This window comes from Rousettus aegyptiacus, unplaced genomic scaffold, assembly GCF_014176215.1.
Source record: "Rousettus aegyptiacus isolate mRouAeg1 unplaced genomic scaffold, mRouAeg1.p scaffold_m13_p_2, whole genome shotgun sequence".
Lineage (NCBI taxonomy): Eukaryota > Metazoa > Chordata > Mammalia > Chiroptera > Pteropodidae > Rousettus > Rousettus aegyptiacus.
Window position 1 is genome coordinate 47,943,415 of NW_023416295.1, and position 26,938 is coordinate 47,970,352.

General features: G+C 35.9%; 1 protein-coding gene and 1 pseudogene across 3 annotated transcripts in view; one reads left to right on the top strand and one right to left on the bottom strand.

The window, feature by feature from the left end:
• Positions 1–18,030, top strand: part of METTL8 (methyltransferase like 8) — a 63,354-nt gene extending 45,324 nt beyond the window's left edge. For all 3 annotated transcript variants that reach the window (XM_016123883.2, XM_036236136.1, XM_016123882.2), the window contains 7 exons: positions 1,884–2,254; positions 3,999–4,048; positions 8,420–8,483; positions 9,799–9,938; positions 14,420–14,526; positions 14,649–14,714; positions 15,510–18,030. In XM_016123883.2, coding sequence (XP_015979369.2) covers positions 1,884–2,254; positions 3,999–4,048; positions 8,420–8,483; positions 9,799–9,938; positions 14,420–14,526; positions 14,649–14,714; positions 15,510–15,700 — 989 coding nt within the window. In that variant the 3' untranslated portion in view covers positions 15,701–18,030. The remainder of the gene's footprint in view (positions 1–1,883; positions 2,255–3,998; positions 4,049–8,419; positions 8,484–9,798; positions 9,939–14,419; positions 14,527–14,648; positions 14,715–15,509) is intronic.
• Positions 18,031–19,641: 1,611 nt separating this feature from the next.
• LOC107499574 lies at positions 19,642–19,906 on the bottom strand (annotated as a pseudogene).
• Positions 19,907–26,938: the final 7,032 nt, after the last annotated feature.

Sequence of the window (26,938 nt, forward strand, 5' to 3'; positions counted from 1 at the left end):
ATGGTTTGCTTGGTCTTTCCAACGTTTGGGGATATTTGAGTTATTTCCCACTTTTTCCTATTATAAATAGTACTGCTCTGAATATCTTTTATTTCATGTTACTCCCCTGCTGTCTACCATTCTTCCCCCAATTAATTCCTATAGGAATATTTCCAAAAATTGATCAAGGTATAGTATTATATTCTATTTACTGATAGGTAGCTAAAAAGTAGCTTGGTATTAGAAACTCAGATACTAGAGAGTAGACTAAATATAGAACTTCTTCGGTGGTTACTTTTTATTAAGCAGAAAAATCTGCTTAATAAACATAGAGAGTTACAAAGAGTTTTTAAGATAAAAGGAAGAAGAGAAGGTACAAGAAGACCATGAGGAAATTTGACAGTTTCCTAATTCCTTCTGAATCTGATTTTAAGAATGTTATTTTGTTTTCTTATACATGATATCAGGCACACTCCAATTTTTAAAAGTAGAGATAGAACTATTTTAAAGTTAAATATCCAACATTTTTAGATTAACCATAAATAGGCTTCTTTCCATTAGTGCAGATGTGAGCATGTTTTAGACTTCAACATCACGTGATTCTTTTGTTCAGAGATCTACTTTCAGTTCTCAGGCCTTAAATACATATGGGAGTTTCTGTCTTTATAGTGGTCCTGCTGCCAGATACAATTCAGCCTTGGTGGGAAGGAAGTCTTGTGGCCAGTTGGGTGGAGATCCATGGTATGGGGCCATAAAGATAAAAATGGAAAGAAAAGAAAAATTATAAGGGCTTCAGGACAGGGCTCTCTAACACAGACAAACCTGACTATAAGCACTACTTGTTCTGAGGGGAGGAGCTTCTTTAAAATTACGAAAGAAATGAGTTTGTTATTTTTATTTTTAATTTAGTTTATTTTTGGTATAGATAGTAATTTCACACAGATCAAAATTCAAGTGAAAATTGTTTCTCAAACCTTGGTGCCCAGCCTCTAAGTTCCCCTCTTTTGAGGTAGCCAGTATTACTAATTATGTGATTATCCTTCTAGGACTCTTCTGTACATGTAAAAGTAAATATGTGTATATACATATGTGTACGTTTCACCTAACATTAAATCTTAGGACCATGGGACCCAGGGAAATCTAAAGGTCGACATAACAAAATCCATGTCTCTTTTAAAAGAGCTTCAGAAATTCTCATATTAGGCAATGACAACAAGAAGAGATTCCTCTGGAGGTGAGGGAAGAATTGAGTTATGGGATGGCCCCTAGACTCCAGGAGTCAGGATATGTGTCCTGGTTTTGCTGTGATGGGGCTCTGGGCCTTGGAACAACTGAGTTTATCTCTTCTGTGCTGCCTTTCTTCCAATGCAGAACAAGTGGATTGGAGTAGAGTATTTAAATGGACCATTCTGGCTCTAAGATTATGTCATTTATAATTCCACAATTTCCTGCCTGATTACCAATTTGCACAGACATTGTATTGAAACTACATTTACACAGACAAAAAAACGAGGTGTCTTTTTTCTAAGATAATAAAGAGCCTTACAGGTTATTGATTAAAAAAAAAAATGATTATTACGATTCTAAGAATGGACTGTAGAAAGTAGTTTGCAATGATTATATTCCTTACAAAAACTTATCAGTCAGACAATTAAGATAGAAGCAGCTGGATGAAATAACCCAAACATTTACACATTTTGAGAGAATTAATACCCTATAGTTTTAGCCTTAAAGAGGTTAAAAAAATCAGATAAATAGAAGTTATTAAGTTATTTAATAGTAAATATACTTGTTATAAGTGAAAAATAATGTGTATTTAACATTTAACTTAAATATATGTAGTTATTAAAATAATAGTAAATATAATTCATAGTAAAATATACCTTTTAATTTTTCTTTTTTAGTTAAATACGAGAGTGAAGCTAGTAAATATTGGGACGCATTTTATAAGATTCATAAGAATAAGTTTTTCAAGGATCGTAATTGGCTGTTGAGAGAATTTCCTGAAATTCTTCCAGTTGATCAAAAAAATGAAGAGAAGGCAACAGAATTATCATGGGATCATGCAAAAACTAACCCTGCAAATTGTTTTCCAAGAATGCACTGCCCTGCCGTGCCTGAAGAAAAAAGTCATTATAAGAAAAGTTATGGCTTGTCAGATAGTCAAACCAAAGCAGGATCCGATTTTTCCAACCTAGACTCTGAAAAACACAGAAAAGGACCTCTGAAGACTGAACTATTTCCTGGTAGCAACGCCACTTTCAGAATCCTAGAGGTACTGTACTGCAAGGGCAAAGATGGGAGGTGACAAATTATTTTAAAATGTATATTCCATGCTACTTTATTAATGAGCCACATTTTTTAGGGGGGAAATGATCAAATCTAATTAAATAAGTGTTCAGTATACTTTTATGTATAAAAAAATGTAAGGGGCTCATATCTTTAATCATTCACATTTTAATTTTTTTTTAATTTGTCTTTTAATTTTCTACTTGAAAGCAGTTTTAAATGCCAATAAACTTTTTGCCTTAATTTCTTTCTCTTTCTGTTATTACCCTATTTTAGTTGAAATAGAAATAACTGAGATATATAATTTCCTACAATCTGGTATAGATTTTGACTTTCTATTTTTAAAAATATTTTTTCTTTCTGATTATAAAGGTATAATATATTAATAGAATTTGCTAAAGAGAAATAAAATTATAATCCCACAAACAATGAATTTAACCACTGATAACATTTTACTTACTTTTTCTCCTTTCATTTACACTGTTTTATATAATTGAGTTATACTGTACCTGTATTTGGGAGGTTTGCTTTGTTTCTGTTTAACATTATATCATAACTTGTTTTCCCTATTTTTAAAAATTATCTATAAACATTTTTATGGCTGTGAAATATTTTACTATGTAGAATACGGTAATTCTACTTATCTATTTTCACACCATTGAGCATTTAAATTGCTTTCAGTTTCTACAGCAAACATCTCTGTGTATATAGACTTTTCTGCACTTTCCTTCATTATCTTAGGTTATATTTACTAGTTCATAATTTATAACAAATTTTAATACTCTTAAGATATATTGCCAAATTGCTTTCTTTTCATTTCTCTTTTATCTATCTATCTATCTATCTATCTATCTATCTATTTATTTATTTATTTATATTGTTTATTGGGGTAACATTGGTTAATACAATTATATAATTTTCAGGTGTACATTATCATTTGACATCTGTATATTCTATTGTGTGTTTACCACCCAAAGTCCAGTTTCCTTCTGCTACCATATATTTCATCCCCTTTACCCACTTCACCCTCCCCCTCTCCCCCTATATTTGATCCCCTTTACCTCGTGTACTTCCCCCTTCCTCTTTTTACCCACTACCCTCTGGTGGCCACTAGTCTATTGTTCGTGTCCATGAGTCTCTGTTTGTTTGTCCTGTTCATTTGTTGCTTTTAGGTTTATATCCCACATATAAGTGATATCATGTGATTTTTCCAAACTGTTTTCTAAGAAGTTGTACTAATAACAGTTCACAGCAGTGCATATCTGTTTCATCACACCCTCATTGATTGGAATATTTTTATTTTAGTAATTTCCACTTTATTAAACAAAAATTATACCTTGTTTTAATTTGCATTTCTTTGATTATTAAATAGGTCACATAGTTTTAAAATGTTTAGAAGCCATTTGTACATCTATTTTGTTCTATTTATTTTCTTATTTACCTATAGTTTTTTTTTTCTTTAACGAGTTCTGCCTTTTTATCTTATTTATTGCAATTTTTTTCTCACAGAGTGTTGGGCACCTTTTAATTCAGTTTATTTTGGGTTTTGGTGTGTATAAATTTTAAACGATTCCATAGTCAAATTTCTCAGTATAAATCTTGTGATTTGTTTCATTGCTTTTGAGTTTTAAAAACTCTCCTATACATACCAGAGATACAGTAAATTTCTTCTTATAGTAAGGAAGATTTAACCTTGTTTTCATGATATTTGTTTGTTCTTTTAATTTTAGGTTGGCTGTGGTGCTGGAAATAGTGTTTTTCCAATTCTGAACACTTTGCAGTGAGTTTTAGAGTTTTCTTCTACAAAATTTTACATATATATGGGATGTTGAGAAGTCCTGGGAAAATGTTGTTATACATATGACAGTAGTGTGTTCTTGTTCCCATGTAAACAATGACTAAGGCAAATTTAAAAAGTAGTGTCTTTGTCTTAGTGCGCAATTTAAAGTGAACTGGGACTTACTCTGAAAACAACAGTGTTTCACAGTCATGGGTTGTCCACCACAGACTGAAGTATTTTTTTACACTTGTGTGTGTGCATGGATGAGATAATAATAAAAAAAAATAGCAAGAGGTTTGATCCTCTAAGCTGTGAATTGCTAAACTTTAGATATTTAATTTGCTCCTCAAAGATATGCAAGTGTCATTTTACACATAGAGAATTGAATTTAAAGGTTATGCTTTAACCCTTATTTTATTTTGTCACCACTTCTAGAGCCATATCCCAGATAAAACCATCAGATGTCAAATTATTGTCTCTAGACTTGGAATTGTTTGGAGGTAATAGCAGCTAACCCTAAGACTCAAAAAAGCAAAAGTAAATGATAGGGACAGAGATGTTCTCCTGACTTGCTCCTCCTGTCCACTACCTCATATATATGTATTAGTATTTCCGTGATGAAGACACACCTTACAAAACTTTTCTAACACCTTTTACCTATGGCAAGTCTGTCAGGTTTGTTTTTTTGTTGTTATTGTAGTTTGTTTACTTAATAGCTTTCATATTATTTTTCCATTAAAAAATCAACATAAACACATTCTAGAACATTTCTATTATAGGAAAAGGGGAGAAAAATCACCTATCATCCCCATTATCCTAACATAGCTGCTGACAGAATTTTTATTATAACTCCTTTAAGTCTTTTCTCTATGCATATTTTTGAATTTAACAATGCTATTTTTTAACTTTTGTTATGAAAATGTAAAAGCATTCAGAAAAATAAAGAGTATTACACAGCAAATCTCCATATACCCACCACCTCAATTCAATAATTATTAACATAATGCCAACATCATGATGTTTTATCTTTAAATATGACATGTCTTATGACGTATCTCAAAAAATTCAGGATATTCTCAATTCTATCATAAACGTAATATAATGACTAGTAAGTAATTCTCTAATAACATCAAATAACCAGTTAAAGTGGACAGGCAGAAGTGATGCTGGCAAATTTGCAGTTTTGAATGGCCTTTCTCTTTTTGTACTTATTTTCTTCATTTCCCCTTTTTCAGTTTCTGGGCTGAAATCTCCTGTTCTTTTATAGCATATAACCAGGTGATTTCCAAGCTTATAATACACATACGTCTACTACATTGACATTTGATTATGTGGTACTTTAGGCTCAGCTCAAGGTATTATTTAGCATGTCATTTCCTATGTCTTGTCTCTCCGACCACTTTTTATTTTCTTTGAGGGTGACAACATATTTTACCCTAATCCGATTTTTCAGATAGCCTAACCATACAATATAGATAGGTAGAGCTCAGTACATATTGACTGATTAATATCTGATTCCCCACTTGTTAGTTGTATTTTTCCCTCTCTGCTACTCCTTCCAGCTAATAATTGCAAACTCTTGCCTCCTCATTCCTTGACTCTTTTTTGCTCTCTCTTCTTTTTTGCTTCATATCCATATTTTAGAAATCATTGCAGCTTAATAACTTGAGATAATTAATTCATCTTTAAAACGCAACCACTGATTAACCTTCCAAAGGAAGGATTAGACTTTTCTCCCCACCTAAGAAATTATGTTTTATTACTTTTAGAGAGAATAGGATTAATGTTTTACATTTTCAGAATATTGTACCATAATTAGACCTCCAGAATTGAGAGGTCATATCGTTCTCCAAGGATCATTTAATTGTTAAACCCCCTGCCAAGAAAGTGCTTGGTGGTGTGGTGGTGGTAGTGATATTTACACCTGCTCTCTGGGAGAAGAGCCAAGGAAGTCAGCTGATTTTATAGAAAAGCTCTGGAAAGTCATTGAGTGGTCACAAGACTTCGACTTGGGTTGCTGATGCAGTAGGAATTGAGTCTCAGAGGTTATGCTCCCACTCTGGTAAGACATATGGCAAACGGCCCATGATTTCCTTTAGCTACTAGACTGTTCTATGTCTTGTGGGTGTTTAGTAACCACTACCCAAAGGTAGACTGCATACTTTTCATAATGAGCTAGATGTGCCAATGTCCAGAGAAGCATTTTGAGTTAAATGGAAGTTTTCATAGAACCTCATTAAGTTCTTAAGTTCCTGAAAGATAGAGGCAGATCTTCCTTTAATAATATGACAAATCATTAAGAATAAAAGCAGCAGCAACAATATAATAATAATGACAAACATTTATTTGGTGCTTACTCTGAGTTAGACACCTTTCTAGAAACTTTTTTTATATGAATCCATTCAGTCCTCACAGCCATCTTATATGCCATGTTTGTTTATGTTTTAAAGATGCAGAAACAAACTTACAGAAAGATTAAGTAACTGTTCCAAGATCATACGACCTAATGGTAGAGCCAGGATTCAAATTTTAGGCAGTCTGGTTCCAGAGCCCTTGCCCTTAGCCATCATATTGCATAGTGCTAAATATATACGAGTGTTTATTGAGAATATTTCAAACAATTGTGACAATCCAACAAATTATGAGTCACAAATATATAGATTTCATACAAAATAATGGGAGTAGGTGCTACAGTAAAGCACTGTTTTTGTATGAGACAGATGAGAAAAGACAAGCAGTGCAAGTTTTCACTTTGATTCAGTACTGGTTAACTTCATAACCAAGTTCTGTTCTTCATATTTCAACTTATTTGGACAGATCTTAAGTCAAATGACAGTCCTTAGTACCACAGAATGAATGTGTTATCCAGTATTGATCAATGAGTAGCATTAAGAGTACTATCTGAGCCTGGGCGAGATTTTTCTAACTGCATATTTGTGCTTGTATTCCATATTTATTTAGAAGTCCTACTTTTTTTAAATGCCTCTTGATCAAATTAGAGGTTTTAATGATATGCTTCACGGCCCACCTGCATATCCTACCACATACCAGTTTCGGCTCTTGGGATCAACTCCACTTCTCATCCTTGGTGTGAGACTCCCACCTCTAAACCTTTATACCACTTTCCCTTCTCCCCACCTAGCAGTGCCATCCCCCTACTTCAGAATTCCTAAGACTTACAACCTCTGGGCACCTGCCCTATCCCCATTCCTGTAGTAATTGTATAAAACCAACCATGCCTCCGACTAGGCTATAAAATCCACAAAAGCCAGGACCATACTCATAATTACTGTTTAATGACACACTGATCTCTCTCTGTGGTTCAGACATGGTACTAAGCAACAACATGCAAAAATTATTTGATACCAGCATACGAGAGATGATAAGGAAGGTTAAAGTATATGCCTGCCTATTAATAACCATGGTCCAGCCATTGTTCCTGAATTTCAGATAAAGGCCAAACAGAACCTGTCTAAGTTCAGTGGAGGCCAACTAAAATTAGTCAAAATTTTCATATTGATAAACATCCTCACCCAACCCTGAAAAAAAAAAAAAGCTGAATTTACTTTATTTATATCTTGTAAATAAAGCAACTAAGTCTTAAGGTTAGTCAAATTCACCAAGTTAATAAGTAGCAAATCTAGGATTTAAACGCAGCTCTATTTGGCTCCAAAATTATTACATAATTTCATTTATTACTTTGTATTCTAATGCTTGGTACATATATGAGGCTCAATAAAAGTTGGACAATAACTTGAAAAGACAGCTAAGAATTAACATATTAGTGTTTTATTCTTTAGAAATTGTATTCACATGCTATTATATGTATATATGTTTTTCTGCCCTATCAGGGCTCCAGGGGCCCAGGAGCCAAATGAGTTGTACACACAGGAAGAGGAATGAAGCACCAAGGGACACAGGGGTCTGAGGATCCTTAGAGAAGAGTAGCTAAGAGTGACTATAAGCCATGCTGGCTAGAGGCAGAGAGGAAAAAGTGCCTATGAGGGACAGGAGGAGGATGAAGCAATGCTGATGAATGACCTTGGAGCTTTCCCATATGAGAGTAGAATGCCATAGATAGGGCAGGTAGGCCCTAGTAGTAGAGAGCCTTAAAACCAGGACAGGAATTCGAAAGTTACCTTGTAATTAAAGGTAAGTGTTTGAGACAATGCTGATTCAAGAGCAACACAAAGGCTGGCCAAATACCACTATAAAGAACAATACCTACAAAGAAGAAATGACATGCCAAGTGTCATCCGAATTTCTTTTTAAGGAAGTACTTATTAACTTGTTCAAGCCTACAAGTTTCCTTTCTTTGGCAGTCTGAGCACATCCAGGTTCTAGATTTAAATATTTCTTTCATTTTCATAGGAATGCTCCAGAGTCCTTTCTTTATTGTTGTGATTTTGCTTCTGGAGCTGTGGAGCTAGTAAAGGTAAGCCTTATGGTTTTTTTTTAAGAGAGCCATATATGAATATGATTTATTTGCTGTTGAAGGGTTTTACGTTTTGTTTTGTTTTTTTGGAATGTTTCATTAAATATTATCTGTGACCATTTTTAACTGAGTTTTTACTATTCTTGGAATCATGCCATCAACTAATGTTTAAAATATGACCCTAAAAAAATTGTTTTAAATTTAACAGAGTTGAAAGGACTGGTACACCTAAAAAGGTCAACAGCTTCTACAAGGTGATCTTTTTCATATTTACGTCCTAGAGCCATACACATATTCTGGCACATAGTAGGCAATCATTAAATTAAAAAAAAATATATTTTAAATGTCTAAAAAGACATATATTGCAAAACTAAAATATCCTAAACTGTAAGGTAAACAGTGGGGAACCTGGACTTATTTGACCAGTCCTCAGATGCTAGTGAGCATGACCTTAGCAAGAGAAGTAATGTTAGGAAATGAAAAAGGAAAGGAAATTCTTCTAACAAAAATGTATAGTAAAAATGTGGAACATAATTTCTGATAATATGAGTAGTAGTTACTCATTGTAGACATTTTCTAAAATACTGAAATAAAATTCACCTATAATTACACTTCCTAGAGTCCCAGGGTGAATCAATGTTAATATTTTGGTGTATATCCTTCTAATATAGTTTTTGTAGACAGCTTGTGTGTGTGTGTGTGTGTGTGTGTGTCTGTGTGTGTGTGTCTGTGTGTGTGTGTGTGAGAGAGAGAGAGAGAATGTGTGCATGTTTGTGCTGTAATGCAATTTAAAAAATAAGTTTTATTGAGATATAATTTATATACCATAAAATTCACCATTTTCGAGTATACAGATCAGTGAGTTTTTTATATTATATTCACAGAGTTGTGCAACCATCACCATTATCTAATTTTGATTATGTGGTATAGGTTATTTATATTGGAAGCCAAAGGGAGCATAGAACAGGCCGCGGGGGAGAGCTGAGGGGCAGCTCAGTGCCTCTGGTATAACACAGGCTTGGCTTCCAACAGCACTTCCTACTGACTCAGAAAGACTGCTCTACTCCACTTTTAAAATTAAAGAGGGGTTCCAAAGGATACTTGTTATCAAGACCAAGTGTTAGACTTAATTTTTTTTATAGCAGCTTTTGAAATAAGCTTACAGAATACTGAATCGAAAGTAAAGTGCATTCAAATTTATAGAGGAAAGGCACTTGAGAGAAGTAAAAAAAAAAATGACTTTTTTATTTTAAGGAAAATACTAGAAGTCTGCTAACTACTTTTTTTTCTTCTTTTTATTCCTTTATCGTGACAGTCGCACTCATCCTACAGAGCAGCCCAGTGTTGTGCCTTTGTTCATGATGTTTGTGATGATGGCTTACCCTACCCTTTTCCAGATGGGATCCTAGATGTCATTCTTCTTGTCTTTGTGCTCTCCTCTATTCATCCTGACAGGTGAATAAAGACGAAAGGGCAAAGCCCCTTTATCAGTAGTAGTTTTTAGAACTATCAAAGCAAAAATGACAATTCTTGAATTTATTATTTAGTGAACTATATTATGTATAATATGCAGCCTTTTAAATGCAGTTTCAGACTTTCAGAAAGAAACTGGTCATACTACTTTATTAGTGAGCTTTCTGTCACTGTCAGAATGAAGTGAGCATATTCTGGCAAGACACATACCCATTAAAAGTGACAGTGCTTTAGGGAAATTACAAATTCAGAACAGTCTAATAGACTCCCAAGAGGAAGATTGTACTTGGTGATCAGAAACAAACATCTCTGATTTAGTATTTTACCGAATGTTCATGAAGAGGTAGGCTGTGAATCTGTTTGACTTCACACAGGTCTGTCAAGGGGCTTTAAAACAGTTGTTTTAAAGAAGCCCACTAGGGAATTAGGGGTTATCAAGATTTACTAGATTAACATAGAACCTTTATAATCTAAGGTTGGCCTAGTACTGTTATTTACATGTTTATGACTTAAATTTTTTTGTTCACACACAATGTTTTGAAACAATAACCATAGCTTTTCTCCAAAGAGGAAGCATAAAAAGATATTACCAGCAATTAAAGTGGTCACTTTTCTTAGAATTCTCCTCCCAATGTATATATATTAAGGCATATGTATGGTATAGGGGTTTGTACCTTGTAAGCTTTCTTAAAATTAAGTTTTCTGCTGTGGTGGTAGATTCAGCTCCAGGAAAGAGCCTCTGTCAGTAAATAGAGACTTGGCATCAACCACTTTTTGTTTGATGAGTGTGACCCTTTCCAAATAAACTGAGTTGCCATGTGCTTCTTTTTCTGCAATTACAAGGTCACTAGGACCCATTACAGTCGTTTTACTTCTCATTCAGAGATGAGCACTTTGATTACTTGTAGAAAAACAAATTAGGTTTCCAAATAAATCTGAATGAAAGATATATTTGCGCCTGGTGAGATATATATAAGATTCCACGAAACTACGTTTTCCTCCTAGTTTTCTATAATCTATTTCTTTCTGCTAATCTGTTTAGACTATGGGCATTATTTGGGTACTGGTAGAAAGATGTTGTCTGTATATTTTGTTTCATAGTTAAAAGGATGAATAGTTAAAGGATGGAGTAGGTGGATAGAGAGCAAGATTTTCTATTTGACACCCATAACAGGAAATGTTTAAATTCCAAATAAGACCACAAAAAGACTATTCGAAATTAGGTAAGATAATGTATTTTCTCATGATTTGAATCGAATGTTAAAGAGAAGAGGAAGCAGATGTCAGGAAGTTTGCTTTTATAGTCTAGTATGTTCATTCTATTTATTTATTATAAAATAAATTTAGATATATCATGTTAATAGCCACTTTCTTACCTACATGGAAATGATCTAAAAATAAAGTGAATGAGTAGAAGGAGGGCAGTACTAAGTGAAACAGCAAGGCAGTATCTTCAGGGTCATTTAGGACTCTCGTAGTAGATTCAGCCCCAGGAAAGTTCTAGAAGAACTTGCCAGCTTGGAAAATCCATGCACAAATGAACAGCAGATGATTCAGCTAGACCTTAAATCTGGTGGTAGTGGTGGTAGCGGGCAGTTCTCAGCTTAAATAGGAATAAACCATAGGGGCTGCAAAAGAAGAGCTAATTGTCCTTCTTGTTATTAAATTAAACAAAATATAATATGTTTACCACAGATCCACGCATAGAGTAGGCTGTCCATAAATACTCATTTTTTAAATCTCTTTTTTTTTCTTCTCTTCTCCCTTCATTTAGAGATAAGCAAGGATAGCAGAGTTGGCCCAAGTTAGATAAAGAAAGAAAAGGGGCTTTTTCCCATTCTTGTCTCATCTTTCTCACTCCCAGCCCACCCCCACCTATAGTTCTCAGGAACTGGTTTTGGAACTGCATTATGAGCCAAGATGGAATGATCAAGAAAAGCAGCAGCCCAACCCTTGCCTTTACCCACAACCCCAGATGTTAAAGGATAGCTAGGAAGAAATGATTTGCAGAAGGATGTGGCTACATTTTAAAGTACACTTGACCTTTGAACAACATGGAGGTTAAGGGTGCTGACCCTGCCACCCCTGCATGCATAGTTGAATATCCACTTGTAACTTTTGACCCCCCAAAACTTAACTACTAATAGCCTACTAGAAGCCTTACTGATAATATAAACAATAAGTTAACACATATCTTGTACACTGTATGTCTTTACACTATCTTCCTCTAATAAAGGAAGCTACAGAAAAAATATTTTAAATATCATAAGAGAAAATACATTTACAATAATATGCTGTATTTATTGATATCATAAGCCTACATCATCTGTTTACAAGATGAATTGTCTGTCAGTACCTATATCAATAGTGTCTTACATTACACAAAACAGTGTAGATATTATATATATTACACTTAACATCAAACATGAACAGATAATGAAAAAATTCATATTTATTTACAGGTTTAACAATTCATGTATTGATACTGAAGAAGCAGCAGTATGATTGCTTTATGGTAGTTGAGTATAATCAGTACAATTGCTGCATAGCAGTAATCTCCAAAAAAATTTCCACTATATTTATTTTTTTAAAAATTCATGTATAAGTGAATTTTATGTATAGTTCAAACCTGTATTCTTCAAGGGTGAATTGTATTTGGTTCTTTGTTTTTCTGCATTTTTGTCTCATGCTATTTTAATAACAATTGCAGAAAGAGAATTTTCTATATACATAAAACATTTTTTCCGAAAGTGAGTATTTTAAGGTTTATCTACGGTTGCCTTTAATTGCCAAAGCCTAAGGATATAAGCACCGTGTGAAAATAACCTGGAGTAAAGTAAACAAGGAAAAATAAAATTATTTTTCCTTTTCATGCACTTACGGTCTAGATTTTTAAAGAACTTCTTATTTAATCATGCCATCTCTATCTGTTATATTTCTCTCGTTTTCATATTTACTTTCATTTTCTCACTATCTACTTCCTTTATAACCTAACATAATCTGGATTTTCATACCATTATCCCATTGAACAGTGTTTTAATTGGAAAGAATTTACAGATTATCTGATCCATACCCATTATTTTTAAAATAAGATAATCTCAGAAGCATTAAGTAGCGTGGATAAAGCAGAAATGTCAAGGACTGAGCACAGTAGCTGCCATTTACCAATCTTTGCCCAGGGCAGACATTGATTAACTGATTTTGTACTCTGATCATCATTCCCAATGAACCCTAAGATTCCTTCTCAATAGAGCTCTGTGGTCAGCCAGTGTCAATCACTGGGCATTGATATAAGATCTGAAATCTTTGCCATCTCTTGCACATAATCATACATAAGGACATGAACACTTAACCAAAAACATTAAGTCAAGAGCAGTCACAAGGGGTAGTATCTGATGGGGAACCAGATGAGTAGAATAAATAATAAAAGAAAGAAAGTAGCAGCTTCCCAGTTTTGAGCTGGGACTTGCAGTGTGAATAGAATTTAAATAAGCACAGAGTAAGGAAGAGAGAATTCTTTAAGGAGAAAACACATGAACAAAGGCAAGGACTGCTCAGAGCCAAGCATGTAACAGTTTGGCTAGAGTTGATACTACAGATTAGGAAGTAGTGGAAAAGAGGTTGGAAAGATTAATTGAGGTCAGTTGTAGGAGATCTTAAGGGCTTAATTAAATTCAGATTTTATCCTATGGATTAAAACTATGAACATTTATGAGCAAAGGAATGATGTGAGAAAACCATCATTTTAAGCAGAATAATTTATCAATAATGTGCAGAAATAATTGACAGGGAGAATAATAAAGCATGTTAGGAAGCTATTCTATTTCCAGGCCTGAGGAAGTAGTGATTTGTACTGAGGGAGTACCAATGGGAAAAGAGAGACAAAAATATCAAAGATGTCATTAAAAAAAGAAGATATAGAATTTGACGACCAAATGGTTGTAGAGAGAATAATAGGAGAAAAATAAAAGGAGTTAATGATGTCTCTGAAATGTTATACTTTGGTGAATGATGGTACTTTGAATTAAATAAGTCAGGATAAAGGTACTTTTTGGCAGGCCAATGATCCCTATTTAGACATACACAATTTGGAATGGCTTTGGTATATTTTTTATCATGCAAGGAAAATGAAGCACCTTCCATTTTTAGAACTACCTTACTTTGCTATAAATATCAGAAAATGTCTAGGTGGTTTTGCAGTTTACCTTTGACATCATACATCAAGCTCATTGACATAATACACTCTGGTCATTTGGGTGATTTCTTAATACTCCAGGCCTTTTGAATTTAGCAAATTGGTGTCCTTTTTCTTTTTATACAAAATACTTTTGTTTTTGTTGCCCTTATTTTTGTGGCTTATTATCTTTGTCCTTATTGAGCTTTTCTTATTTTATCTTTAAGAATATTAAATGTGTCATATAAAACAATATTTCTGCAAAAAATATCTTGCTCTGTTTTCAAAGGATGCAAGGTGTTATAAACCGATTGTTCAAGTTACTGAAACCTGGGGGAATGCTGTTATTTCGGGACTATGGAAGATATGATAAGACTCAGCTTCGTTTTAAAAGGGGTAATAGTATATTCAGTTTGGAATTATTTTCCTGTGTTTTAAAGAATGCCTCATTTATATTTCATGTCAAGGTTTTTTTAAGGAACACTAAGTTTCTCTTCCCATAATTTTTTTTTTTTCAGGGCATTGTTTATCTGAAAATTTTTATGTTCGAGGAGATGGTACCAGAGCATATTTCTTTTCAGAAGGTATGCTTATCTAAAAGATGAAATAATTAGCTGTAAAAACTCTCTTTGGTTATTGTTTGCAGAGATCAAACTCAAAAGCTCTAAAAATTATGTCTCAATATTTGATTAAACATTGGATGTCTTCACACTTTGGTGGACTGACTATTCTACATAAAAGCTTGAAATGGCCTTTTTGCCTTCTGATCCTTTTCCAGTCAAAACTGCTTTAAGTAATCACTTGTTCCATCCCTATACTCAAATGAAGTTATAGTCTGTTCCATTTTGAGGTAGTGTTAGTCCAGATATGAAAAAATTGATAATATGCCATAGCCAAAGGAAGGAATATGATTTTAAGACTCCTTAGAAGATTACTTATCAAAAAAAAAAAAAAAAAAGAAAGAAAAAGAAAAAAGAAGGAAAATTACTTCTCTCTTGTCAACTTTTCATTTTTAAAAAGTATTTAAGATGGATCTTGTATTCAAGGATTAAAAGAACTATTGTAATATGCCATTTGGGACCTCTACAAACCAATAAAAACTCAAATAGGGCATCTTTCAAAATACTGAAAGCTGTAACCAATAGTGTTGTATATCTATGTATGCTTGCTGTGTTAACCTGTTTGTACTTGGTGTATTTGTGTGAAGCAGAAGAAACCCACTTGGTTTCACATGTTTCCTTCACCAATTTATATTGGAGAGTATTTCTTAGTATAAATGAAATTTAGATGATCAGTCATTCCATTTAATGTTCCATGTTATTGACTGCCCTCCCACTCAGTCATATGTCATACATTTGATTGCCATTTTTGTCCCACAGGGGAAGTCCACAATATGTTCTGCAAGGCTGGGTTAGACGAGAAGCAAAATCTGGTTGATCGTCGCTTACAAGTTAATAGGAAAAAACAAGTGAAAATGCATCGAGTGTGGGTTCAAGGCAAATTCCAAAAACCTTTACAGTTGACTCAAAAAAGCTCTAAATTGGTATTTTCACTTTTTTCTCATAGCTGAACTATGTGCCATGTTAAGATACAAACCAGAGGACCACACTATTCAAAGACTTCTGTAAGTCTTTCATTTTTGAAAAGACAATCAGAAGAAGAGAATTTATAAATTCTGTTTTTTATCATAGGTGAACCCTTTTGTATATTTTAAGCATATGTAAATGATTTGGAAGAGTACACCATATTCACTGTTTTCAAACTTAACATGATTAAGCTTGTTTGGGTTTATTATGTCTGACCATTTTGTTTGTTCTTTGAGTTTTTTAAGCGTTCAATTAAATTCCTGATATAAATCAGATGATTCTGAGGAACCATAATCTGCCTGCCAGTTTTAGAAGTGGAAAAAAATCATCTACACTATTATTTATTAGTCAAAAATATTTTCACTCTCCTCTAGTGTTATCTGGTAGTAGAGAAGCATCTTGCCTTGTTTCTAGGGAAAATCATAAGCCCAAGATGAAGGTGTGTTGTTTTTGTTTTATTATCTGTTTTTCTCCCAAATTTTTTTATTTTAATTTAGAAACTGGTATTTGAAATAGGATTTTAGTTTCTCTTTCCTTTTCTAAAATTGGGGAAGTATGACCCATGCTAACAATATTTTCAGACTATTAGGTCTACAAGTTGTTGTAAGTTCTCTTTAAGACAACTGTTATACCCAAGAAAATTCTTAAATTGTAGCAATTAAAAATTGATTTACAACCTTGCCTCAAAAAGGATATGAGTCAGCTTGCAAATTGTACTTTAAAGAACGGAGTTTCTAAGATTGGTCTTTCATTTGTTACACAGTATTTATTGGGTACTTACATTGGGCTGAATTATATGGAATAATAAAATAAATAAAGACCCGGCCCTGTCTTCAGAGAGCATAAATAGTATCTATCTGGAAAAGCAAAATATGCATATCTCAAGTCTCTAATCAAGATGTAAGATGATATATGAACAAATACTCTAATAGGGATCTTATTGCTAGCAGGGTTTGATTACAAGGCTCAGAAATATGGAAGAAATGAACACACTCTCTTGAAAGAACCGCCATTGAAATTACACAATTTCCACTGTTTTTCTTTTTGACTTCACTTAAAATTCAGTTTTCTGGAAGAATGTGATTAGTCCAACTTGGGTCATGGATTATCTCTTGACAGGCTGGGGCGGGGCATCTTAATTGATGGTACCACCAGAATGTGTGGAATGGAGGAAAATTCCTCAAAGGAAAATCAAGACACTGTTATCAAAAAGAAGAAGAAGAAGAGGGAAGGGATGATGCCTGGTCACAAACAACGTGTCACGTGGTAGTCACAGTGGTAACAGCGGTTCCACAGAGAGAAAGATTGCTGTGGGAAGGAAGTGGGGAGAATCAGGGTTCTGGAAGGAAGTGAGTCTCAGGCTAGCCTTGAACATACGTTCTCAGAAGGTGGTAGGAAAACAAGAGTATATAGTGTGGGACATTTATGGTGAAGAATAGGGGAGAAAAGATAGGGAAGGGAATCAGCTTGTAGACAGACTTGAATAGAGGGCCCACTGGGCTCTAGTTTCCAGATTGAGGCCATCTAAGGTTTGTTTGTTTCTGTTTTATCCTAGTTATGGCTTGTTATAAACATATTTAGAGAAGTTGATTGAGGTGTCATCTGTAGAATGGAATACAGTGAAGTCAGAGATCAGGTGCAAGGAAGACCATATAAGGTTTTTGCACACAATTGCTTTGGTAGCAAGTCTTCAGAAGTACAGTATCAAGGCTTGTTTAAACATACAGCAGTCAGTAAAATGTGAAAGTTCAATTTGCCTGAGACTCTTTACTCAGTTGTATTTCATAATTAAAGTATACATTTAAAAGCCAAACTAGTAATGAAAGTATTACATACAACAAGGGCAGTTAGATAAGTTAATGTTGCTATGGGAACCCCAGTAGATCTTCTTGTGTCTCAATTTAAAAATCATGGCCCAAGGTGGTTTCAAAAACAACAGAAGGTAAAATTATTCTCACATTCTCACACATGTAAATTGTACTGTCTCTCCTAGTCCTAAATAGCAAATTCAAGCCAGCCTCTTGACTGGCACAGTAAAATTCAGCTTCATGTCTTTCTATAGTGTATTACAGCATGTAGTTAACCTTTAGAAACTTCAAAAATATATCAACCAAATTTGGATTGTGAGACACAAACTGGGCTCTTCTGGGCTCTGTCTAGCACAGACATCCTATTCCCCATAGCTGCACAGTCGGGCCTTTTCTACCAGTGTCTCAAGCATGTATGGTCAGTTTTTCTCTCCCTTGGCCTACTCGAATCAACCCCCTACTTAGTGCTGCTAGATAAAATGTAGATTTGGGGCAGAAAGAAAAAAGATAAAGACTCGATTTGGAATATTGCCTATAAATATTAAGGAATTATGAAGTGTTACAAATTTATGTGCTTGGGTATTAGTTTAAAATGTTTGGTAACTGCTTGACATTCTAATTTTCCACTTATGTTTCTAAAGCTGAGACCAGTTAGTTAGGCAGAGTTTGATATTTAAAAATTTGTCTTCCGAAGGAGCTGAATTTCAAAAAGACCAGTTTCTTTCTAACAGAAAAAAAAAAAAAGTTTCTTTTTCTTACAATACAGAAACAATGAAATATGCTATATTAAAAATTCACCCTCCACTTTTCTCCATTTCTAAAAATTCACTTTTGATCATTTTCCAAATGTAAAAATTCTCACACACGAAAAGCTGTTTGAGAAGGTTGTGAGAAAGCCAAGGTAACAGTTTCTATTTTTAAAAGTTTTGCATTCAGTATGACACATTTGTCGTATTGAAACACCCAGTTAATTTTGACTTCTGAGAACTTATTTGCTTTGTTTGTCTCAGTTCCATATGCTTTGTCTCTAAATAATGAACACGTCAAGGTTTCTCCCATTATACAATCTAAGTCATAGCTATACTCTGTACATGAAAAGTCATCCATATATGCAAAGAGCTGCCCCTCCTGGACATCTGAATCATTTAGACTGTTAAACTACAGATAACTTAAATTCTTGCCCCCAACTCCTATGCTGGATTCCTGTGGTTTTTCAACTCATCAAAGCCAAGTTCTGAAGCCTGAATATATCACACATTGTCACTTCTAACTGGTTTTAATGTTTATTATGCTCCTCACTAGTGCAGCTAACTTGATATTTGCATTACTAATAGGCCTCTTTCAGAAGCTCTGCTCCTGCTTCCTGCCTCTATTAGTCATTAGTAGACATGTCGCTTGGGTATTTTCCCCGACTTGTGAAGAAAGTGCATTGTAAATTCTAAAGCGCCGAATACTTGTGAGGTATTGTTATTAATAACAGCATTTACAATCAGTGAAGCAGCATATGGAGTACTCCAGCACCAGAAACTTTTTCAGTGGTTTTATGAGATCTTGTGAAAAAGACAGTTAAGATGCTGTAGAAAAGTGTTGCCTTGAAGTCAGACAAGAAGCGTGGGTCCTAGTTCCTGTTGAACCACTTAGCTACTCTTAATTTAGCCCTGATTGCTAAGTTTTTTTTATATATTACACTTTTATATCCTTCATAATTACTTAATTTAATCTTCAAACTCCTAGGAATTAGTTTTTATTATAAGCATTTAACAAACAAGATGATGACTCTGAGATGTTGAATAACTTGCCTAGAATATCACCACTAGTCAGTGGTAGAGCCACAATTTGGACCCAGAACTGTCCGATTCCAAAACCTCTACTCTCATTGGTGCATTTTTTCATTTTTTTTGAAGTAACAAATGCACTTTTAATTGATATACAGATAAAAACTACTCAGCAGGGTCTGTAACCATTTCGGCCTCTAAGCTATTCGAGCCATACCCTAGACAGTGTTGAGGAAGAGGGTTAACTTGTTATTTTCATTACTTCACTTTATCCGTGGTATTAGAAACATAAGCCATGATGTCAGCTTAGATGAAATGCATGGCTACACCCTTATCCAGTCCCTATATTCCATATTTTTTCTTTAGTTCTTCTACTTTGTTGGTGTAAGCTTTCATGGCATCTTTCTTGGAAGTCCCTTTCAGCTCATTCCAGACATCCCACCTTGACCTTGCCTTTGAAGTCCAACATCCTAGGCCATTCTGTACTTATGTCACCCACAGTCATTTATTTGTAGCAGCTATAGATGAACAGCAGCTCATCGTCTGCTGGCTTGGTCTTGAGGTGCTTGCCATCCTCAGCAGCTTTGTCAAACTCAGCCTGAGACATGCTGGCAGGGTTGGTTGAAAGGATCCCAAGGATCCTGCGGAGACGGCGATAAGCAGGAAGCGGTGTCATTGGTGCACTTTTAATTGATAGACTCAAATGCTGCTCAAAAAGCTGCTGGAGAAGAAAGAGGTCCTGAATCAAGTGGAGAATTATAGCAATGGATGGGAGTTTGGACCTGACAGACTTCGAGGTCATGGCTCATTCTAGATCCAGTGATTCTATAAAATAAGTAAGTTGCACTTGTCCACAGTAACAATTGGGGAAGGAAGAGAGGAAAAGGAAGCAAGAGGAATGATGAAGGAAAAGCTTTCAATCAGTTCTTTTCAGTATTCTATATATGTTCAATTCTGCTCTTACTCCACCTGCTTCAGGTTTTGGCCTCCAGCCTTCCACTTGGCTTCCTTACAAGTAAGCAGAACACTCAATACTTGCATACTCCTCACTTAAAAAAGAAAATGAGTCTGTACTGCAAGGGGGGGTAACCCTTTAAATATCTTCAAAGGGATGCAGCTCTAGTGTAATCTAAAATATGTGAATTCAGGGAATGTCACTAATAAAATATGAGTGAAAACATCTTTATTTAAAACGTATGTACTTTAATACCAATTCTAGCATGAAATATTTCTTGGAATATGGTCTGGGATTTAAGAGGCACAAAAGTACAGGCAGGATGGCTTTGGTATAGTTATAAATATGAATAGAAATAAAATAACAGTTGCATCTTCATTTATAATGTATCGATATTGTGTCCTCAAAGCTACAGAGGAGAATGGAAGCCAAAATCTGTCTTTCGTTAACATATGCCTTAAGTGACAAGGAAGAGTGTTGAAGACAGAATTTTTTTTTCCTCCGAGTATGAATCAGCAACATGCAGTAACAAGCAAGTAATAATAGTTCTGCTGTGAGTGCCTACAGAGGGTAAGAAAAACAGAATCGCACTGAAAGAGCAAGTGCACCTGCTGAAGAGGCCCTGGAGGCTACAGAGACCAGCTCCCTTGAGCACCATCCTGAAGTATCTCAGAGCACAATGACCCTAATTCTGGCAAGCCAGGTTGGCATGAGATAGATGAAGCGCATTAAAACCTCCAGATGGTCAAAGACAGCCCACCCTCAGCTGCCCCTGGAGCTTGTCAACGGCAAGCTGTAAGGCACCACTAGTTGTCCAAGAGTTTAAAACAGCTGCTTGGATTCTATAGTGCATGAAGTTTCACAACCATTTAACCTTTAGTAGGAACAGCTAGAGGCAGGTGAATGAACAAAGAAATACACATTAACATTTGAGGGGGAGAAAAAATATTTTTTCCTCTACCCTTCTAGGCTAAGACATCCCTGTAATAAAAAGATAGATTAACAGAAGAAAAACAAACAAAAGTTTAGTAACATGTATACCTTCTGTATACATAGGAGAGACTCCAGGAAAACTGAGTAACTCTACAAAATAGCCAAAACCATCACTTTAAATGCCATCTCCAGCTAAAGGCAAAAGAAGATGTTGGATTTGCAGAGCCAGTTACAGGAGGCTACCAGGTAAATCATAGTAGATAAGAGTAAGGTTGTTATGCAGATTTAAGTCCTAGCCTTCTCCATTTGATAAGTTTCTAGAGATTTAGTCATCCTCTTCTTGGTACAGAAAGGGAGACACCCTTACAAATGGAGATTTCCTTTATACGGGTAAATGTCTCCTTAAAAAGGGTAACTTCTCAGTTTCCAGAGCTTTTGCTATGTCTGCTGTTTCCAAAAAGCAATCAGCCTAAAATAATCCTTATGTCCAAAAGGCGTATTTTGGGGTGACAAATTCTGCTCAGTTTCGCATTACATAAGGAGGAAAAGATCAATACTTTAAGAACACATGGTTACAAAATCCTATATATTATCTTGGGTCAGTAAGTGGGTGGGAGAAGAGGGATTTTTCACATAGTTGCAAATAGCATTCGGTTACCTGTGTCCTTGGCATGCCAGTGATTTGCGTCTTTACCTTTGATTTTCTCCAGCAGATAGGCACTGAGAAGAGTCCGGGCCCCAGAAAAGATATGTTTTTCTATCAGTTATTACCTACCAAATTAGGTGAGTCATTAATTGCCTCCTAAAAAGCCCAAGTATCATGTCTCCTGCTTGGGCTGATAGGGTTTGTTCCAGGAAAACTGTGAGTTTTGTTATGCTTATGCAAATTCTTTGACAGTTTTCAACTCATTGATCCTTTATATGACACTTCCTAGTCCAATGAAGAAAAAAGCAGAATTTTTCTCTCAGTTAATCTTTACATATTGATTATTGGTTGTTTCAAAAAAAAAAAAAAAACGGGGAACAGCAATCAACCCTGTGGGTTCTTATAGCCTTTTTCATTGGGAAAAAAATGCTAAAACTCTGTGACTTCCTAAAATTAACGATGAGATACTGTTGAGTCAATTACATTTTTTTTTTCTTTAACACTATATACTTAAGCAACACTATGCAATTGCTGCCTCATTTCTCTCACCTCTTGCCTCCCAAGAGTAACTTGTCTTTCTCCTGAGGCTGTCCTGCTGAACAGATTGTTTGGCGTAAAAAGTGTGATAGCTCTCTGAACAGCTTTAGTTACGGCTCACTCCCTCAGGTTCCCCTCAAGCAGGGTCCCCTCAAGCAGCATCCGGAACTCACACCGAAAATCACTTGAAAGAGAATGACTGAAATTACCAGCATCACATGCTGCATCGAAGCAAGGAAATTTCTCTCTCCAAGGATAATTGCTTTTCTCCTTTTCATACTTCTTCCTTCATAGCCCTCATTTATTTTATGCATATATTCCACTTTGACTCTCTAGAAGATATATTTAAAGGTTTTTTAAAAATCCAAATGAAAGATGAAATTCAGGGTCCAGAGAAGTATTTATTCTATTTATCCTTTCCATGAATATATTCTTGATCAACCAGTCTTTCTGAGCGTCTCCTCATTTGCAGCTTTGTTTCCTAATAGAATACTTGGGCTCTGGAGATTAGTGAAACAAAGCTTCATTATAACCATCCTTGTTTTACTCCCGTTTCTAATATGCTTTCTCTTCCTAACTCACTCTCCAGGTGCTTCTTTCTCTTGCCAAATAGTGCAAGGAATACTTTTGCAGATCTTTTGTTTACTTTAGGAAAAAAAAAAAAGCACTGATCCAGGCTTTCCCATTCAGGAGAGCTGCTCATTTCCTGACTGGCCTTTAAAGTTTGGCTCAGCAGCAACTTGGGGACTTGTTTTCTACCCTAAGTGAAAGGACCTGGGTGCCCCACAGCCCCATGCCGGAATGAGAATTAAGCTCTGCTCATTCCCCAGATAAACAAGCTAACATTTTCCCATAGATTCCCCCCACAGCCACCCCCATTTCTAAAAGTTTTAATGTTTAGTCACTTAGCTTTGACTTTTTAAACGATATTTTAATAGTTGTTTCTCCAAGTGAATGCAGAAGCCGATCATACGCATAGGGAAACGCTCAAGAATAATGAATTCCCTGTTTGCCATTTTTCACCTACAATACGACATACTATGCAACACATTCCAATTTTGTTGCCAGTTGCCTGGCCTGGTATAGGAGCAGCTGGAACACCAAAGGAATCTGACTTGGGCTACCTCACTTTCTAGGTCCCCAAGACTGCCGAGTTAATGAAGTTTTGGTTCTCAGTTGAGCATGTTCCTATTTCATGTAAGTTTTGTAAATCTTTGCTGTTTTCTTTTTGGGGGGATTTACATTAAGTTTTATTCTAGTTATGCAACTGTATCTATATGAATATGAACTACTCTTGGTTCATCCTACCTTGGGGAATTTATTCATAGTTTGTTATGAAGTCAGTAACTTTCCAAAGAGACAGGCTTTCTAAACCTATGTTACCGTTGGGAGTGATCCAAATTCATCATTGCTCCGGTGGCATTGAGTGGGGCTCACTTCTTTCTGCCAATGCAGTGAAGAATTATAGATCAGCGAAATTTAAGCAAACTAAGACTTATTAAAGTATGTTTCAAGAGCGAAACAGACTATGCCAGAGATGGCCACAGTGACCTAGAAGCAGGGAAGTCTGCATTATATTTGGGCCATGATGAGAGATTACAAGGATGGTGCTAGATGATTGGCATGTGAGGTCATTTTGATTCAAAATTGGCTGTTATATTATCTTTTGTCTACTGCGCATACTGTTACCCAGAGTTCAGACTGTTGTAATTAGATTCGTGGACCTACCAGCATAATGTTGGTATAACGAGGCTAAGGTCAATGCAGGACAGTGTATGAACTAACTGCACAAGCGCTTGTGGCCAGACTATAGCAGCGTTTTTTTTTCTGTGGTTTTTACTTCCTCGTATTCCAGATATAAAGGTAATTTTTAACTATTAAGTGGGTGTTTCAGGGAGGTCCTAAGGAAGATCTCTGGGTGGGGCCTCCATTCTCCTGTCACTCATGTCTACCTAACTGCCTAGCACCTAGAACCTATAATTTTATGTATTAATGCATTTTTACATTAAAAGATGTTTGGACTATGTAAATTGAGTGATAAAAATAGAATGACTGGCAAATTATTTGAGTCAGGGGTGTGGGTTGTCTTTCCTTAAGGACTTAATCTATAATATCAAGTAATATGGCAGATAAAATACCATACTTGGGCGAAGGGAGATACAAATAAAGACAAATCCATTGGTATAGACTAGTGGTCCCCAACCTTTTTGGCACCAGGGACCGGTACTCCAAAAAGTAGAATCTAATGCCTGATGATCTGAGGTGGAGCTGAAGTGGTGATGCTGGCGCTGGGGAGTAGGGGCTGCAAATACAGATGAAGCTTCGCTTGCTCACCCGCCACTCACCTCCTACTGTGCGGACCCTGTTCCTAACAGGCCACCGACTAGTACCTGTCCATGGCTAGGGGGTTGGGGACCCCTGGAAAGATAATGTCCAACTGAGAAGTGTCTATTCAAGTGCAAGCTTGAACTGCTCACTGCACAACAGCCAAATTCGAGTGACAAGGAGTTGGGGCAAGGAAAGCAACTTTATTCAGAAAGCCAGCAAGCCAAGATGGTGGACTAGAATCCTTAAAAAAAACTGTCTTGAGAAAGTACAGAATTCAGTCTTCTTTTATGTCAAGGAAAGGGGGACATGGGGTGAGGGTTTGAGGTCAGGAGGTGATTGATGACCATAGACATCTGGACGTCAGCAAAGGTCCAAGGAGGATAAGTGAAACTTCTTTGCTTTTAGTCAACAAACTCTGCTTGCAGTGGTCCCAGTCATGATGTTCTTATGAATGTTTTGATAAACAATTATTTTTGTATATACCTTCCTTATCTCCCTGGGGGGTAGTTTCGATCAGGAAGGTTGATTCAGTAATTCCTAGGCTACGGGTTAGATTCCATTAATGATTAGCATATCTGTGCAGGACTAAGCAGAAGTCGCTAACTGACATATTATGGAAACTGGGGAGGCTCAAGCAAGATAGAATCGGAAAGACTGATTATTTTATTCTATTACAAGTGTGCCATGTCATTCCTGTAAAGCTCAGGTAGGCACAGACAGGCACCACTCAGAAAGGCTACCAGTAGAAGCAACCCACACTCAGCTTAGAGAAAGTAAGCATTGTTCATGGGAAGATGAGCCAAACACTGTTCCAGTGATCCAAAGAAAAATGCAAGGTCAGAGAAGATTGTAGCAAAAGTGACTTCTAACTGAATCTCAGAGAACTGGACTCTATGCTTAAATGCCCCCTGGCCTGGCTCAGGAAGAACCAAATAAAGAGCCCTCCCTAACTGTGCCTTGGGATAGAAACCCTGCAGAGGCCCTGAGCTTTCTTTCTGCTTATCTACATGTACCACAGAAACGGCCAGTAAGACACTTTGTTCTTGATACTTTTTAGAAAAGCAAAGAGTCACCTTTATCTGATACTTCCAGAGCCCTTGTTCGTTTTCCACCATGATGTCACAAAGTACGATTTTATAGATCTTCAAAAACCTGAAAAAAATGCAATGTATTTCTTTAGGAGAAGCATACCCAGAGAGATGCAGATAGAAGGGGACATTGACCAACCCAGAAGATCACCCTCATTCCCCAGTGTAACAGCGGAAGGTTTAGCTTCTATTTTGCAAAAGGGGACAGATTAAGTATTAGTGTAATGGAGTCACCAAGTGATTCAAGATCTGCTGACCCACTGCCAGGAAATAAATGGAGTGCAAGCAAAGAATACAGGCCAGAATAGCCTGCGAGACAAGACCACAATGTGCAATCACTGCCATATGGTAAAGTTTGAGAGAGGCCCAATAAATAACATCCCTATGTTTCCTGCTCAAATTTTAAACCAACTGAGAGAGACTAAGGTGTCCACTAATGAAGATTAAAATGTGAGCTTAATTACTGATGAAGCCGATAATAGAGCAAAAGGCTGAGGGTGCGTGGAAACAATTTCCTTCCTAGTACCAAACCCAGGAATTAAGACTCATAGCTGGGCAGTTGTGGGACTCTACTTATGGGAATCTGCCCCTGTAAAGCCTTTCACAGAGTAGCTGACTTCCAAAAGAGTGAAGGAGGACTAGGTTAAACATGCCTAATTCAGCTCTCAAATCGACTTATCAGCTAAGTCACTCCACCTCTCCCAGGAATGAGAAGCGTGGGACTAGAGATCAGGTGCTTCCCCTCCGCATGGCAAGAAAAAGGAATGGGAACTACCTAAAGCTTTTATAAGTAAGAAAAAGGAATGGGAACTACCTAAAGCTTTTATAAGTGCTGGTTAAAGTATACCCCACATATACTAAAGCTAGAGCAATGAGGAAAGTGACAAAACACTTTATTCCTTTGTCACTTGCTGAATTGTCTGCTCAGAGAGATAGATGGTCAGTGGGTTTTTTTAACATTTACCTATAAGCTTGTGGCAGCTTACCTGATCTGTAAGCATCTGCATTCGTGATGGATGGAATGCATCTGCAGGATATGAGCTGACACGTGTACATGGTTGAAATACTGACAACTGAAAAACAAAATGAATTTCCAAAGTTATAACCAATGCCTTATCCTGGGAACCATACTGCACTTGACTCTTCACTAGA